Source organism: Typha latifolia, chromosome 2, assembly GCF_019914945.1.
Source record: "Typha latifolia isolate L0001 chromosome 2, TyphaL0001v2, whole genome shotgun sequence".
In the NCBI taxonomy this organism is placed as follows: domain Eukaryota; kingdom Viridiplantae; phylum Streptophyta; class Magnoliopsida; order Poales; family Typhaceae; genus Typha; species Typha latifolia.
The window spans coordinates 14243054-14258570 of record NC_133087.1 but is presented as its reverse complement, the minus strand read 5'-3'; the positions used below and the strand labels follow the sequence as shown (position 1 = coordinate 14258570).

Here is a 15517-nt window from a genome sequence, read left to right as displayed (position 1 = left end):
TGCATCAGCTCCCAAGCCTGGAAAGTGGCACCGACAAAGGAAACCCCACACAAGACCTAGAAGACCGTGACTTGCCTCTTGCTCTCCACTTTCCAGGCTTGAATTCCACCCAAAGACACTGGGCCCCCACCATTCCCTTTGTCTTATATATATATATTACCATGCACACTTACTCTTCCCCTGTTCCTCCTCTATACTAAGTGCTAAAAGATATCGATCGATCTCCTTTTTTTTAATTAATCAACTTACTTTTCCACCAAGGTTAAAAGAGAGAAAACGAGGACAAAGTAAAGAGAAATTAACTGCACAAATCCAGACGTTAAAAGAGATAGCATCAAACAAATGAGACACATATTCCTTTCCTTGCATAACACATGACCATAAGAAGAGGAAAACCAATCAACTTTCTCTCTCTCTCTCTCTATTCTCCTCTTCTTTCCCAATCTCCAACGTACACACAAATTAATTAACCAAACAAAGCGATCCCAAGCATTTCTACATGTCCCTTTTAACTTCCGACTCAGTTGCTGCGGTTGCTCCGGAAGGATCCAAGCGCCTTGATGGCCGCCGCCCGGAGGATGTACTGGTGGTACGCCGCCGCCGCCAAGGCTCCTACGAGCGGGCCCACCCAAAAGATCCACTGCATGCGTTCGAACACTCGAAACTTTTACCACTCCAATTCTTATAATTTATAGTTCAAAAAATGGAGTTCGACGTTAAAATTTCAACAAACCACCCACCTGGTCATCCCAAGCCTTGTCCTGGTTGTAGATCACCGCAGCTCCCAAGCTCCTCGCCGGGTTAATCCCAGTTCCGGTGATGGGAATGGTAGCAAGATGCACCATGAACACCGCGAACCCAATTGGCAGCGGAGCCAAAACCTACAAATTATAACTATGTACGTAAGATAAAAATTAAAAAAAAAAAAACTAAAGAGTAGTTAGTTAAAGATGATGTGCGTAAAATGTGTGTCTACGAACCGGAACGTGGGAGTCGCGAGCGTTGCGCTTGGGGTCGGTGGCGGAGAAGACGGTGTAGACGAGGACGAAGGTGCCGATGATCTCAGCGCCGAGAGCGGTGCCCCTGGAGTAGCCGGAAGCCACCTCATTGGCTCCGCCGCCGAAGTCATTATAAGGGTGCTTCATGATCCCCTTCACGATCCCAACCCCACATATGGCTCCAAGGCATTGGGCCACTATGTAAAGAAGAGCTCGCACCAACGAAACTTTTCTTGCGAGGAAGAGCCCGAACGTTACAGCCGGGTTTATGTGTCCACCTGTTGACAATTAGCGAGCGAGGACCACTTTAATTATCACTTACAATTGCTTGGTCGAAAAGCCAGAGGTGTTAAGCTTGTTTAATATTATTACCGGAGATGCCGGCGGTGCAGTAGACGAGGATGAAGATCATGCCACCGAAGGCCCAGGCGATGCCGAGGATTCCAACGCCGCCGCACTCGTCGGATTGGGACTGGACCTTGTAGCCGATGACGGTAGCGATGGTGACGTAGAGGAAGAGGAGGGTGGCGATGAACTCGGCGATGAGGGCGCGGTAGAAGGCCCAGAGGCGTAGCTCCCCGAAGTCGAACAAGGGAGCCGGGGGCGGGTCCGAGTAGTCCTTCGCCGCCGGCGCCTGTTCCGGTTCTTCGCTCACCTCTTTCGACATCTTAGCACAACTAATTCCTTTCTCTCTTCACACACACTCTCTCTTCTGTTCTGAAGGAGGAAGTGAGGAGAAGGGTGGGGGGATTTAAGGATAAGAGAGATGGGTTGGCAAAGGGACCCGGGACATGACAAAAAGAAAATTGATACGAACAACGACGTGGGTGGGTACCAATCTTTTACAACGCATTATCTATAATTTATTTTACGATAAATAAATATATACACGTACGATTTTTACTCCCACCCCCACAACTCTTTTATTTATGAGGATGGGTTAAGAGTTTATTATGAGTTTTTGTTAGGAGAAAAGTAAAGAAAAGTAAAGTAAAGAAGGGTTTGGTTTTGGTGTTTTGCATACGGAAGAGAAAGAGTGGAAGAAGGTAAGAAGAGGAATGGGTCCGGGTACAGCGAGGCCATGTGACAGAGAAATAGAAATGAACAGTAGGGCTATCGTGATAATGTCGAGGGACGGGAGGCCATGTGATGTGGTCACTAGCTCACTCACACCCCGTGCATGGCTCATTTAATTGGTAGGCCCTCCTCCCTCCCTCTTCCTATAGTGCTGTGGACGGCGGAGTAGATGAGATCGATCGTTACAAAGAGGAGGAGAAGTATCTCTCATACTTAATGATTAAAAAAAGAAGAAGAAAAAGAAGAAGAAGAAGAAGAAGAGAGAGAGAGGTATCTCACAGATTAACCACAAAGAATAAAAATCGGGATGATTGATATCGTTTTCTGAGTTATTCTGGAAAGGCTGTCTTGAGCCACTTCTCCGCTGGATAAAGTGGCCGTGTTTAGGACCGACCATCAGGTACATCGGCATGCAAAAGGACGGCTCAGATGATGCCACGTGTCGGGATTTGGATGGATACGGAAGATGGTGCCCTGGCGGCTGTTTGGCTGTTTGGGACCCAACAGCAAAAGGCACGGAGCTCCGTCACATCCCGTCCGCTTCCCGAATCGTCGTCTCTTCTTCTCACCGTTTTGGGTGGTCCGCAACGGTCGTATAACTTTTGGCCTTATCGCTAGGCTCCGTGGTACAGCACACACGGCGTGATTCTGGGTTTGTCCAGTGGACCCCGCTTCAATCGTGGCCCTCCTTAACGACATGGCTGTTGGCTGTACGTCCGCGACAGTTGATCCCGTGCAGACATATTTTTGCCGTTGCGGGATAACGGTATCTTGCTTTTGGCAATGCAGATTTACAGTTTTACCCTCGCTTCGAGATGCTTCCTCACATAAACATAGATAGGATGAAAGTAAATCTAATCGCTTAACTAAACTACTCGTAAAAATATTATCTAATATATATATATATATATATTAATCCAATTTAAAACATTTTGATTTCTTGTTACATAGTTTATTTTTCACTAGTAAAATAAGAAATAAAAAGTAATATAAAATCATATTGTAAAGTCCAACTTTATCACCTAAGACTAATAATAGGATGCCCACCTAACGGAGGAATTAATATGAAGCATCTGTGTGTTATAAAAGTAACAAGCTTATAGAATACGAAGCCATCCTTCTTTATCGTACTCATTAGAGTATTCTAGAAGATAAGGATATCCATGTTATTTTCATCAATATGGAGATTCTAGGAACATAACTAACGTCATAAATAGTAATATATTCACACCTAAGGTTAGGTTAATTTGCAGGGACTAATTAAATACCCAACAAACTTTAGTACATTATTCAACAGGATAGACACAATACAAGGTCATTCTATATATATATATAGGCAAAAATCCATTGTTTAAACACATGTGACAAAGGGCAATATAAAGGTATTAAAATGGAACATGACCAAACCAAGCATTAGGGCCTCAATCATTAGAAGCCAGAATAGAATTATTATGAGCCATTTCAGTTGGATAAGGTTGGTGTTGTTATCCAACCTATATATATATGTATATATATCTTTGTACAGATGAGCAGATAAGATCATGAAATATGCCAAACGAATATTATGCATATGCATGTCCAGATTTTAGAAATTTTGGCTCATTAAAATGTTTCTTTCTTAGGATTAATATATATAAACTAAAAGTGTCTAGAAGTTGGCTTCAAATGAAGGACACTATCAAAAGATTATAAGATTTATCTGCTATCTTAATCTCACAGTTAAAATTAATAAACTTACATGCATTTGATATCAATTTTGGACTAGTATAATACGACCAGCAATACGAGTCTTTATATAAATACATTTTACATCATGGGAGAGAATAACAGGTAGATCAAAAATACATTTTATTTCTCTGTATTATTATCGTGTCTTTATCAAGTTAGTTAGCATAATAAATAGATGAGTATGTGGAAGTTATTGAAGTTTTATTGAGAGATATATGAAACCATCCAACTGGATTAGCTCAGAGCTCCCTTCTGGCTTCCCATGATTGAGGCCCCATGCTTAGTTGTTTTTATTTTATTTTATTTACTAAAGTTTTTATTTATTGCTAGTGATTAAATTAAAATGTTCTTCATACTGTCCCTATCTCATATACTGATTAATAATGGGATAATGAAAACCGACCAGGGTGGTTGGTATAATAAATGGGAAATGTGATAAGTTTTTTAAGTAATCCTATATCTCATATATTCCCCTAGATGGCCTAGTTACATTTATTTTTCTTTGTCAATTGTGAGCTAATAAATTTTAGACGGGATAGAGGAGTTAACCCTTGTGAGAAATGGACCAGTATAATTTTAAATGGCGAGCGTATAATGTCTTGATAGAAAAAACCGACAAATATCAATTATAATACTTGCAGAGGAAAATAAAATATGAGACATTTAGGCGGTGGCTTATTTTAAATTTATCCTCCATTAATCTTCACATGAAAATTACGAGCTAGAAATATATTACGTCAGATATTAATATATCATAAAATCTTATGAAAACGGGATGCTCTAATACTTAATATCATAAACGGATGAAATTAATGTCGTAAGATATGATACCATCGAAGAGTGGATAAGAAATAATCCTATATCTCTAATTTTTATACCATTTTTTTAATGGAATAACAATTAGAAACTATGAAAATAAAACTCTCGGATGTCTTTATAAAATCAATTGATCTCTTCTCGCAGGAGATTAAATGGCAACTCTTCTATTAAAAATTAGAATCATCAATCAATCAATCGAGTTTCTAGTTACCGCTCAAGGGAACATAATTTCAAACTTAGGGCATCTCATTCCAGCGAAGGGCTAACTATAAGTGTAGATCAATAAGATATAAAAGTTTGAGAATAGCTTTACCCTTCTAAGGCGTGGACTTACTATTTTTTGCGAAAGTTTTATTTGAAGAAGTCTTAAGATGATCGTCGACGTTCTAATCTTATTTATTAGATAGTGATCGATGCTTAGATATTTATTATTGTTCTCGAAAAGGGATTCTCATAGTTTAAAACCATATTTTCTTTGAATCCTTTAAGGCCGTGATGTATGTAACCATTGAAAGCTCTCAAAGTGGTGATAGTGTTTGCTTTCTTGCCTTATCTATCACTTTGTGATGTTCGGTTGTGTTGTTGATATTTCACCAAGCAGTGGTGTGGCTTGTTTAAAAAAAAATATTCTCCCCCTCTTCTTATGGGTATCGAGCTTGGGTTAATCTGGCTTGAATTGAAAGAAAAAGAAATGAAAACGATAGTATTAGCTGTGAAGAAAAGGACTTAATAAGATTGAGATCTAGGACCAAATAATATTTTTATCTTTCCCAAGTGAACCCTCAGCATACAATTAATTAGCTCCGGATTTGGAAATCAAACCCATTAATTTGAGCAGCTAGCACAAATAAGATACATCAATTAAACTAGAGACTACATTTAATTGCATTAATATCAATCACAAATCGATAACGGACATCGTTCCTAGCCAGCCTCTCTAACGCCTCATTGATGCAATTGGGTTTAATGAGCTCGATATCACAGGTGATGTTGTGCTTCCCACACAACTCCAGCATCTCTTGGGTCTCCTTCATCCCACCGATCATGCTTCCACTCACTACCCTCTTCCCTGTAAACATACATTTAATTATCAAAAATTATTAATAATTATAGTTGTTTGTAAGTTAACATGGTATTAAAATAGTAGTCCTGAGTTCCCCGCCTCTAGATACATATAGCTAGAATATTTTTAATTCAATATATAAGTTTATGTGCAATGTACAAAAGTGAGATTGAGCTTTTGGCTGCAACACCTTGTGAATTATATAAGTCACCGTTATTAAATACATATATATATATATATATATATATATATATATATATATATATGTGTGTGTGTGCATCCAATATAGAAAATAGAAGCAAACTTAAATATATTTTGATGCAAATATTGGAGGGGGAAGAAGATAAGAATATTTACAAATATGTAGGAAAGATAGATGAGGAGGAGTCAGACTCTATGTGATTATTTTTAGAGAAGGAAAAGAAAACACTAAAGTGTTTGCATAATCTCAAAGACCATAATTAAAGGGGTGTAATTAATTAACTAATGTTAAAACACTCACCAAATATTAGTGGAAAAGAAGGAAGATCCACAGGCTTATCCGGAGCTCCAACAAGCACTAATTTTCCATTCACCTTGAGTAGTTCCAGAATTGGTCCAAGTGAATGCTTAGCAGAAACCGTGTCAATAATGTAGTCGAGACTCCTTGATGCATCCTATTACGTCCAAAATGCAAGAACCCAATAAAAATTACTACAATTAAAATATTAAAAAAAAACGTATATACAAGTAATTATCTTCTTCTTCTTCTTACCTTCATTTGTTTACCATCTTTGCTAAAAATGAAGTTATCGGCGCCCAGATGGTCCCTTGCCTCCTGCTCCTTAGTCGGTGATGTGCTGATCACTGTGACATGAAGCCCAAAGGCCTTGCCGAATTTAACGGCCACATGGCCGAGGCCGCCGAGACCGACGACGCCGAGCTTCTTTCCGGCGACGAGCATGCCGTGGTGCTTCATCGGGCTGAACACGGTGATGCCGGCGCAGAGCAAGGGCGCCGTGGAGTCCAAGGGTAAGTTATCAGGGACATGGACTACGAACCTTGAATGCAGTAGTATAATATATGCACAACGTTTAGTTTAGATCAAACAAACAGTTTGACTCAAGAGCTCCAAGTACATGAAGATATATGGTTAATTCACCTTTGGTTGGCCACTAGCATTTCAGAGTAGCCACCGTAAGTGATGCTACCATCCCAGAAGATGCCATTGTAGGTGAACTGGACTTGATCACAGTAGTTCTCTTCGGAGTCCTTGCAGTACTCACAGTCGAGGCAAGAAGCAGCTAAGCATCCGACCCCAACCCTATCCCCCACTTTGAAGTTGCTCACGTTGCTCCCAACCTTTGTGATCACACCCGTGATCTCATGTCTGTTTAAAAAAACATAAACGGATACTTAAATTTCCTATAATTTTTAACTTATTCCTCATGTATCACGACATTTGAACACTGACATACATCACTATACGTGCATATATATAAAAAGAAGAAGAAGAAGAAAATTTAGGGTGTGTACGTTCTTACAAAATAATGATAATTTAGAAAAATTAAGTGTAATTATTTCTTAATTTAATTATAAGAAAATTTGCATATAACACTAATTATAGTTTAAGCACTATATTTTTTACTATTTAAAAATCGAACCATAGAATTTAACGAATATGTACAGAAAATATTTTAGGTTGGATTTGAACTAAAATATTCTCAGTATGACTTGATTGAAGATATTTTTATAATTTTCTTAGTATAATTAATTTAACTTAGAGATTTTATTAAGTTTAACTAACTGATCTAACAATAGAGTATTTTTTATACATATTTACTAAATTATAATACTTGATTTATAAATAATAAAAATATAAAGTTAAAAGAATGAATGTTATATGCAAATTTTTCTTTAATTATATGAGTGTGAGAGAGAGAGAGGATAAATATATACCCGGGCACAACAGGATACATGGTGATGCCCCAATCATCTTTGATGTAGTGGAGATCAGTGTGGCACATTCCACAGAAGAGCACCTTTATCGTCACATCATCTACTCCGTTCTCCCTGACCACATACATACATATACACATATATAAACACCTTAATACTCCCATCATCATATATATATATATATATATATATATATATTGCAGAATACTAATATGCATATTAATGGCCATCACTCAATCTCTCTCTCCGCTCATACAAAAAGAAGATTGATTGCCATTGACTGCGCGCCCTGGAATTTAGATTCTTGGTTGATTTAGTCGAATTTTAACTTATTAAATACTTAAATCTTGTGTGCGTGTGTGTGTGTGTGATCCAGATCATATTGCAACAGTTGATTGAATCCAATGTACTTGTGGATAGAGAATCTAATAAGTTTAAACTTCAGACTAAATAGAATAATAAAATAAGTTTACGTCGAACTAAATCACAGGAGGATAAGAGGATATTTGCGAAAGAGAACTTAAAGCTACTCTAAGGCAAGGCAAAGAAGTTAGAAAACCCTCCCCAGTGGTGACTCCAAAAGCTAGAAAGGTAGAGAACTAATAGAAACTACCTTCTTTTGAAGACATATGGAGTTATCTTCCCAGATGAATCCCTAGCTGCCCATCCTTCTACTACCTGTGTGTGGCTTGGAGTAGTCTCCATCTCTCTCTGAAACTAATTCTCACACACAAAGATAAAAAGACAGTAGTAAAGGAGGGAGAAGTGATGAAAGATATCTCTAACTCTCTCCTTTCTGAACTCAATTGATGCCTTTCCTTGCCCTCTCCTAGTCTCCTTATATAGAGATGGTGTATAATATCTGTGTCAAATTGACTTCTTTAATTTTAATTTGGACATCAAAAATCAAAAGGCAGATACCACTCACTTTTCTTCCCCTCTTTTTTTTTCTCTCTCTCTCTCTCTCCCTTTATTTAGTCTACAGGTTGTAGGTTGTGCAGAAAGGCCACAGAAGAGGGTGAGCAATTGCAGAGGGGCCAACCAACAGCCAAACGTACTTTATTAGTGGTCTGAACGACTGTACCATCCCATGTTCCTCCAAGTGTTTTAGTTTTTATTTATAATAATTTAGAAAGACTAATCGTACTGTTAATTAATTTTTAGTCTTCGACTCTAACAGAGCATTTTGTATAATACCTCCTCGAGATTTAGATGTTCTTTCTAATCAGCATACCAAAATGTGTAAAACACCCTTAGCTCCACCCATCACAAGTTTATTAATGAGTGGAGAAAACACCAGGAAAGTAATCTTTTCAGACCATGACTTGCAAATTAAGTCCTTATTAATTATCCCAGGCACCAAGTTTGCTTTCCAACTTTCCCCACAACGGAAGGAATCCATAGCTAGGATGACTTAAGTCTTTAGTCCATTGACTTGCGATTGATGTAGTTTCCTCTGTTCTTCTACAACTACTAACTACGGAAGTCTATTAGCCAAGTGGTTTCATACTAATAGTTAGTAATAAATCTAAGCGTTCAATGTCTCAGAATAATAGAGTTAGGTGATTAGGTAATTAAGCAGCAAGACTCTTTAATTTGAAATCCCCACGTTTTTTGTGTAGGCATTTTAAATTAGGTCTTTCTGAAGAATTTAGGTTTTTTTTTCCCACATAATTGCTGCTTGAGAACTTCTAAATATATTATCATTTTTGCCGACATTTTTGGTTCTTTTGGAATGCCATTGTGCTCAATTTTAAGACTGTTTATTACTGAATTTTTTATTATGTAAAAAAAAAAAGATTTTTTTTCGTGTAATATGATTTGATTGATTTTGAATCATATTAAGTAGTAATTTATACAAAGGGTTAAATGGTCATTTCATAATCTAATTTACTTTTAACTATGTTTAGTTAGATTTATATGAAAAAAATAACATTTTTAAAATGACTCAATAATTTTGATAGCAACTCTGATATATTGTATTTGTGCTCTAGCATGATCGGAGTAGTTGAATAGACGTGCATCCGATCTCGACAGAAATCGTGTCATGTGATAGGAAGGTTGCGGCTTATTACTCTCGTCGTTATAAATTTCTTTGTAGAAAATTAAATAAAACAAAGTGGATTCTCATGTGCATACCTTTCTATTTATGTCTCATTTTTAAGCCCCAGTTCACTTTAGAAATAATATTTTTTTTATTTTGAAATACAAATCGTTATTCTAAAATCCAGAATAACAGCTAAATATCATAATAACTCAATTATAGAATACAAACACTATTTATTAAAATTACATCTTATACCACACACTACTCTAATTATTAATTTATCCTTGATAGCTATCAAATCAAAGGATATTCATGGTAATTTCATAAAAACAAAACACATTTTTTTTCCATTATTTTCATCACTATATATCACATGAAAGATAATCAATATACTCTTCCCTCCAATAAAAACGCCAATTTAAAAAATAAATAAACAAAATTACTTATTCTAAAATTAATCTTATTCCTAAAACAAAGAATTAGCCCATACGTCCAAACCATAAACATCAGGATAAGCTCCGAATAGTCCTGTATCCAAACTATGGTTTCATACTAAACATTTAGTCATAAATCAATGGACCTGTCATGCTATTGAAAATAGAATTAGGTGACGAGGAAATTAAGGAGCTTTTTACATGTGTGGTTGTGAGGAGTACGCCTGAAGGAAAAGCTATCCAACTTTCCCACTAGGAGAGGAGAGGAGATGCAATCAGTGGACAGTGTGTGATAAAAAGAGTTCCCACTTTTGATCGGGTCTTCCTTGTTTAGGTCTTTAATTTGCCAATAGCCACTTTTTTCCAGTATTTTCTCTCTTTTTTAATAAAAAATTTAAATGAAAGAGATTATACTGAGAAGTTTACACCGTATAAAAGTCTTCTTCAGAATCGAAGACTAAAAATTGAATAAGTTCGAAAAGAAATTTTTCATCCTAAGTACACCGTATAAAAGTCTTCTTCAGAATCGAAGACTAAAAATTGAATAAGTCCAAACTTCTGTTTTTTTTGCAAGCCAATGAGAGATTAATTTAACGAGACGTAGGTAAAATTATTAAAATTGCTCGTTAAATTTTTCACGTTTATCGAGTTGAATTTAAGGGTTTTTATTTTTACATAATTACCGTAGAAATTTTTTTACTCCTACAGAATTATCATTATACTTAGTTTTCAATACTAAAATATTATTTATTTCTTGACACTTATATTCTGAAAAAATGATTTTTTTTTCTTGCACTATGATTAGATTAATATTATATAGCTTTCTAATCATTTTAAGTAATTTATCCAAGGTCAAAATAGTTTAATTAGTTACATTTAAGATATGAAATGAAATTTTCACGAGAGGACTCAGCGATAATTTTTGATGGTCATTATAATATTTTAAAGAGTACATGACTAAATAACATTTAAAATTTTTTAAGTGACAATTATGTAAAAATCTTAAGAATTTAACATATGGGGGTTTGACTTATTTATGTGTAGCTTTTGTAAAGAGAGACTATATTTTATGTTTAGCTCATGATTTGGCCCATGAGCTTATGATTAATGAAAAAAAAATCTTAATATTAGAGGAAACATATAAGAATACTTTAAAAATATTTAATTTGAAATGAACAAAATATTCCTTTTATATGTTATATTTTGGTAGGCACTTGCACAAGAATTCGGGACTTTCCCAGAAACAAAAAGGATTGATTTGTAAAAACTGAAAAGAAATGACTCTGTTTGCAAAATAAATAAATAAAAAAAAGAAAATGTAAGGAGAACAGGATTTGTAAATAGCGCAAAGACAGTGGATCTAATTGCATTTAAAACTCTACAATTTCATTGATTTATTATTTAGTCCCTATATTTTCAATATTTAATAATTACACCCTGCCATTTACCTAATTTTTTTATATATAGTTTTCTTCATTGTTATGTCGGTTTTTTCCTTTCTTTCTCTTTCTTTTGCTCTCATTTGTCACTCTCTCTTATGTCTCCATCTCGTTCCCTCCTCTGCTCTCCTCAAAGATAATGCTCAACTTTGCCCTTAGATCTCCTCCCCCATCTGCCTCTGACTCTATCTCCATCAAGGACTCCCACATTCTCGGCCTTTGGAAACATATTGTATCGTTTTTTTTTTTGGCATTTACGAGCTCTCTGAAGTTATTTGGATATATTTGAATAGCCCATGGTCTAAAAGATAATTTTCTCATCCAATATTATCGTTGTCGTCGTCGTCGTCGCTGCTACTGCCTCTCATTTTTAATCTTTTAGCATCATTTTTTGGGAGATATATTTTGCGCATATTGGGTCTTCATGTAATCTTACCGGGCTACACGACTCTAATCATATTTTGTCTTACTAGGATCAATTTATTGAAAATTTTTAGACCCGCCAAGTTTTTATTGTGCCATTTTTGTGGTGCTGCTGATGATGGACAAATTTTCACTCTTTATTGTACATAAATGCTTATAGTTAATATTATTATTTACTTAATACTATATTTTATTATTGGTTAGTTTATTTTCAATCAAATAATCTGAGGCTCGTGTCCAAGGCCTTGTATAATGGAATATTGATGCTTACTAGAATGATAAGTCCATAAACTTTCTCTATTAAAAAAAATTGTAGAAGAACCAACACCACAATTTTAGAATCTTCATGCATTAGCCCAATAGCCAATTGTTTCGATTTAATTTCTTGGTTTGAGATAGGGCTGTAGCTAAGCTAAGCTTGATCTCAAGCAACACGATAAGGCTCGAATATATATATATATATATATTTATAGTTTTTTAACACAATTATTTTTATTACTTATAATTTATATTTATAGTTGAATTATATTTTATTTTATATTTTATTCGAACTTAAATCAATTCAAATTTGCTCGGGCTAAAAAGTAGCTTGATTTGATAAAGTTTGAAATTGTTAATATTCCTCGTCTAAGATCGAGCTTAGCTCCTATTTAAAATAAGCTCAAAATTAGCTTAAATTAAAATTATTTTAATTTAAGTTTGATCACAGAGCAAGGTTTAAAATTAATTTCACCCCAAGCTTGATCAGAGGCCAGCTCGGCTCATTTACGGCCCTAGTTTGAGACAAGCCTATGCACAAATAGAGATGAATAGTATCTTAAGATAAACATATAAAATTAGAAAAAAATTCATCTCCAGCTCACATTTGATTAAGCGAGTATTGTACATGCACTCTCTATATACATCTTTGTTCCCTATTTCTCAATACAACCGATAACCTTTAGAAAAAACTAGCACAGAGATTACTATGTTAGAGAAACCTTTAAACTTAAAAACTTTAAGCTCTTAGTTGGATAACAGTCCCAACTGGCAACTGCTCAGGGGATGACTCGCTAAAAGTCTCTTCACTTCTATCCACAATGAGATACTAGAAGCTACAAGGCACTATCACACGCACTCTTCCTCTTTGCATCCATCGTCATCGCCACTTTGCCATACCATTCTACGTAAGGTCTCCAGTACTGGACGTAGGTGGCTTAATTCGATCACCGAAGAACTCGTCCAACATATCGATCGTCGGTAGTAATAATTTGCTCAGCCATTTTGAGAGTGATTAGACTGAGACCTAAATGGTAAGTGGTGATAGAAATTAACCAGTATTTAGTACAAGTCCCAATACGAATCTATATAATTGCCAACTATTTAGGAGCTAATTTAATATAGATTCTGACAGGCATGCATGTTCTTACAACTGACACTTTAAGTAGTATTTTAGATGAGCAACAATATATATTATATCTTTAATATCTTCTTGTTGAATGAAAACTCTAATGCTATGTCAGATAGTCAGTTAATGAAATAGCTTAAACCGCTAAATAAGCGACTAACAATATATATCGTGACTTTTAACACTGTGATCATGTGACAATCACATTGAACATCTTGTAAGCAATCCATCTTTTATCTTCCATACCCAAAGCTTCACAAAAGATTAATCTGAATTGAGAGAGAGAGAGAGAGAGAGAGAGAGAGAAAGAGAGAGAGATTGCTGAATGATGTTTTCTTTCAGAATAGAAGTGTACAACATTGGGATCACATCTTAATATCTTATGAATGCTGAGCTAAAAAAACAAAGAGATGGTGTCCACATCCTTCTCTTCTTTATTCTGCCAAAGCTCTCATCAGAATCCACACAACCTTACCTCCCAAAGATGATTTATATTTAGAGTTGATGCATTACTTTTCCCTGGATTTTGAAGCTTAGGCATTAAATCTCCCACAAGGAAACTAGCTATCTAGCGTTGCTGTTATTTGCTGCACCCCAAGGTTAGAACTAATTAAATAGTTTCTTGATCTCCTCATAGCTGTAGTCTAACACTGGAGCTTCCACCATTTGCCCAATATAACTACCCTTCTCCTCAAACTCTCCATAGCCGTCAAAGCTCATATGTTCTCCTTCACTACCTCCACCACCATAGACATCGTCTATCTCCTTGCCGTAGCTGCTGCTCTGGTACTTCTCAATCCCAAAAGAGAACATATCGCTTTCTTCTCTCACATGGTACTGCTGAGATGGGCTCCGAAATATATCAGAAGCAGCGGTGGAAGATTCAAAGCCAGTGAGGGGTGCTCTTTGGGTGCTATGCCAACTGCCCAGTGATGAGGAAGAGGGTGATATTGGAAGTAGGAGTTGCTGCTGTTCTTGCTTTTGATGTGGCCTCCTGGTGGACTTCGGCACGGTAGTAATCCCCAGGAGCTTCTTCTTCAGTTTGGTGTTCCAGTAGTTCTTGATATTGTTGTCGGTCCTCCCAGGAAGCTGCGACGCTATCACCGACCATCTGTAATCGGTAAAATTAAAGATCGATCGAATTAAGGCATGCATTTGGGTCGATGATTTCAAAATGATGCATATAAATGGAAGCATGTAGCATTCCTATTATCCAACCCTAGCATCATTTAAGGTTAAATATCCTTAATTACCTGCTTCCAATACTAGCGAAGAGAGTGCAGATGATCCTATCCTCATCATCTGAGAACTCCCCATGCCTTAAGTTTGGCCTCAAGTAGTTGAGCCATCTTAGCCTGCAACTCTTCCCACATCTCTTCAAACCTACCAAGAAAACCAGCAGCCAATTAACCATATAATTAATCACCACATACACCCTACAAGAAAACAAGAAGAAGAAGAAGAAGAAGAAGAAGATAATTAACATAACAAACAAGTCATGACCATGGGAAGGGCTATAAGATTTCTTTCTCTTAATTACCAGCTTTTTGAGGGAGAGCAATCCAGTTTCCACCAGTCCCAAACTTGTCTATGAACTCCTTGAGCTTGGCATCCTCCTCCGGAGACCAAGGCCCCTTCTTCACATTAGCCTTGTCACAGCATGGAGCCCTTCCCATCCTATACCTCCTATCCCTTTTGTGTGTTTTATTATGGTGTTTGTAAACACCTTTAGAGATATACACAGCCTTTTACAAGTTGTAGCACAGAAATTAAGCAAGAGAGAAGTCACAGCAACATCGAAATATTTGTTATGATATCTCGATCTATATATGAATATATATATATATATATATATATATATATATATATACAGATGTTGTAGGAAGTCAAAAGGATAGCCTGTCGGGTTTCCATCAATTCGTGCCTTCTCGTTGGTCCCCTCTCTCTGTAGATTAGAGAAGTCTATGGAAAGTGTACTGATTTTGATTGATGTGGGGGAGTCTTTGACTAGAGTAGGCATCCTTTCAAAGAAAAACTAATTTATCTAAAAACGTTCAGCTTTCAAACTTAGTACTTAAACGAGTCTAGTTTGGACACGTAAAAAAAAAATATGCTAAACTATTTAGCATTTATCTTGAATCTAAAATTACTAAACTGCCTAATA

General features: G+C 36.1%; 3 protein-coding genes across 3 annotated transcripts; all 3 read right to left on the bottom strand.

Moving 5' to 3' along the window:
* Nucleotides 1-329: 329 nt before the first annotated feature.
* LOC140781141 (probable aquaporin PIP2-6) lies at nt 330-2259 on the bottom strand. Its single transcript, XM_073126959.1, has 4 exons — nt 1371-2259; nt 981-1276; nt 741-881; nt 330-640 (listed from the first exon to the last, which is right to left on the bottom strand). Exons 1-4 carry the CDS (start codon nt 1663-1665, stop codon nt 521-523), a joined length of 852 nt encoding a protein of 283 aa, XP_072983060.1. The 5' UTR covers nt 1666-2259; the 3' UTR covers nt 330-520.
* A 3106-nt stretch (nt 2260-5365) lies between these two features.
* Nucleotides 5366-8606, bottom strand: LOC140782999 (probable cinnamyl alcohol dehydrogenase 6). The gene is made up of 6 exons (XM_073129938.1): nt 8237-8606; nt 7624-7737; nt 6827-7054; nt 6440-6725; nt 6188-6341; nt 5366-5691 (listed from the first exon to the last, which is right to left on the bottom strand). The coding sequence occupies exons 1-6, from the start codon at nt 8326-8328 to the stop codon at nt 5489-5491; spliced, it is 1077 nt and encodes a 358-aa protein (XP_072986039.1). The 5' UTR covers nt 8329-8606; the 3' UTR covers nt 5366-5488.
* A 5065-nt stretch (nt 8607-13671) lies between these two features.
* On the bottom strand, nt 13672-15184 carry LOC140783000 (transcription repressor MYB6-like). Its single transcript, XM_073129939.1, has 3 exons — nt 14894-15184; nt 14607-14736; nt 13672-14464 (listed from the first exon to the last, which is right to left on the bottom strand). Exons 1-3 carry the CDS (start codon nt 15027-15029, stop codon nt 13960-13962), a joined length of 771 nt encoding a protein of 256 aa, XP_072986040.1. The 5' UTR covers nt 15030-15184; the 3' UTR covers nt 13672-13959.
* Nucleotides 15185-15517: the final 333 nt, after the last annotated feature.

What these genes read in the sequence shown, in the direction of transcription:
- LOC140783000 (XM_073129939.1), bottom strand. Translation starts at nt 15,029, where the DNA reads ATGGGAAGGGCTCCATGCTGTGACAAGGCTAATGTGAAGAAGGGGCCT. An exon ending in TGCTCTCCCTCAAAAAGCTG is followed by an intron (nt 14,737 to 14,893) that starts GTAATTAAGAGA and finishes TTTTCTTGGTAG; the next exon opens with GTTTGAAGAGATGTGGGAAG. An exon ending in TTCGCTAGTATTGGAAGCAG is followed by an intron (nt 14,465 to 14,606) that starts GTAATTAAGGAT and finishes TACCGATTACAG; the next exon opens with ATGGTCGGTGATAGCGTCGC.
- LOC140781141 (XM_073126959.1), bottom strand. Translation starts at nt 1,665, where the DNA reads ATGTCGAAAGAGGTGAGCGAAGAACCGGAACAGGCGCCGGCGGCGAAG. An exon ending in CTCGCGACTCCCACGTTCCG is followed by an intron (nt 882 to 980) that starts GTTCGTAGACAC and finishes TATAATTTGTAG; the next exon opens with GTTTTGGCTCCGCTGCCAAT. An exon ending in ACAAGGCTTGGGATGACCAG is followed by an intron (nt 641 to 740) that starts GTGGGTGGTTTG and finishes GAACGCATGCAG; the next exon opens with TGGATCTTTTGGGTGGGCCC.
- LOC140782999 (XM_073129938.1), bottom strand. Translation starts at nt 8,328, where the DNA reads ATGGAGACTACTCCAAGCCACACACAGGTAGTAGAAGGATGGGCAGCT. An exon ending in ATGTATCCTGTTGTGCCCGG is followed by an intron (nt 7,055 to 7,623) that starts GTATATATTTAT and finishes TTTTTTAAACAG; the next exon opens with ACATGAGATCACGGGTGTGA. An exon ending in ATGCTAGTGGCCAACCAAAG is followed by an intron (nt 6,726 to 6,826) that starts GTGAATTAACCA and finishes ACTGCATTCAAG; the next exon opens with GTTCGTAGTCCATGTCCCTG.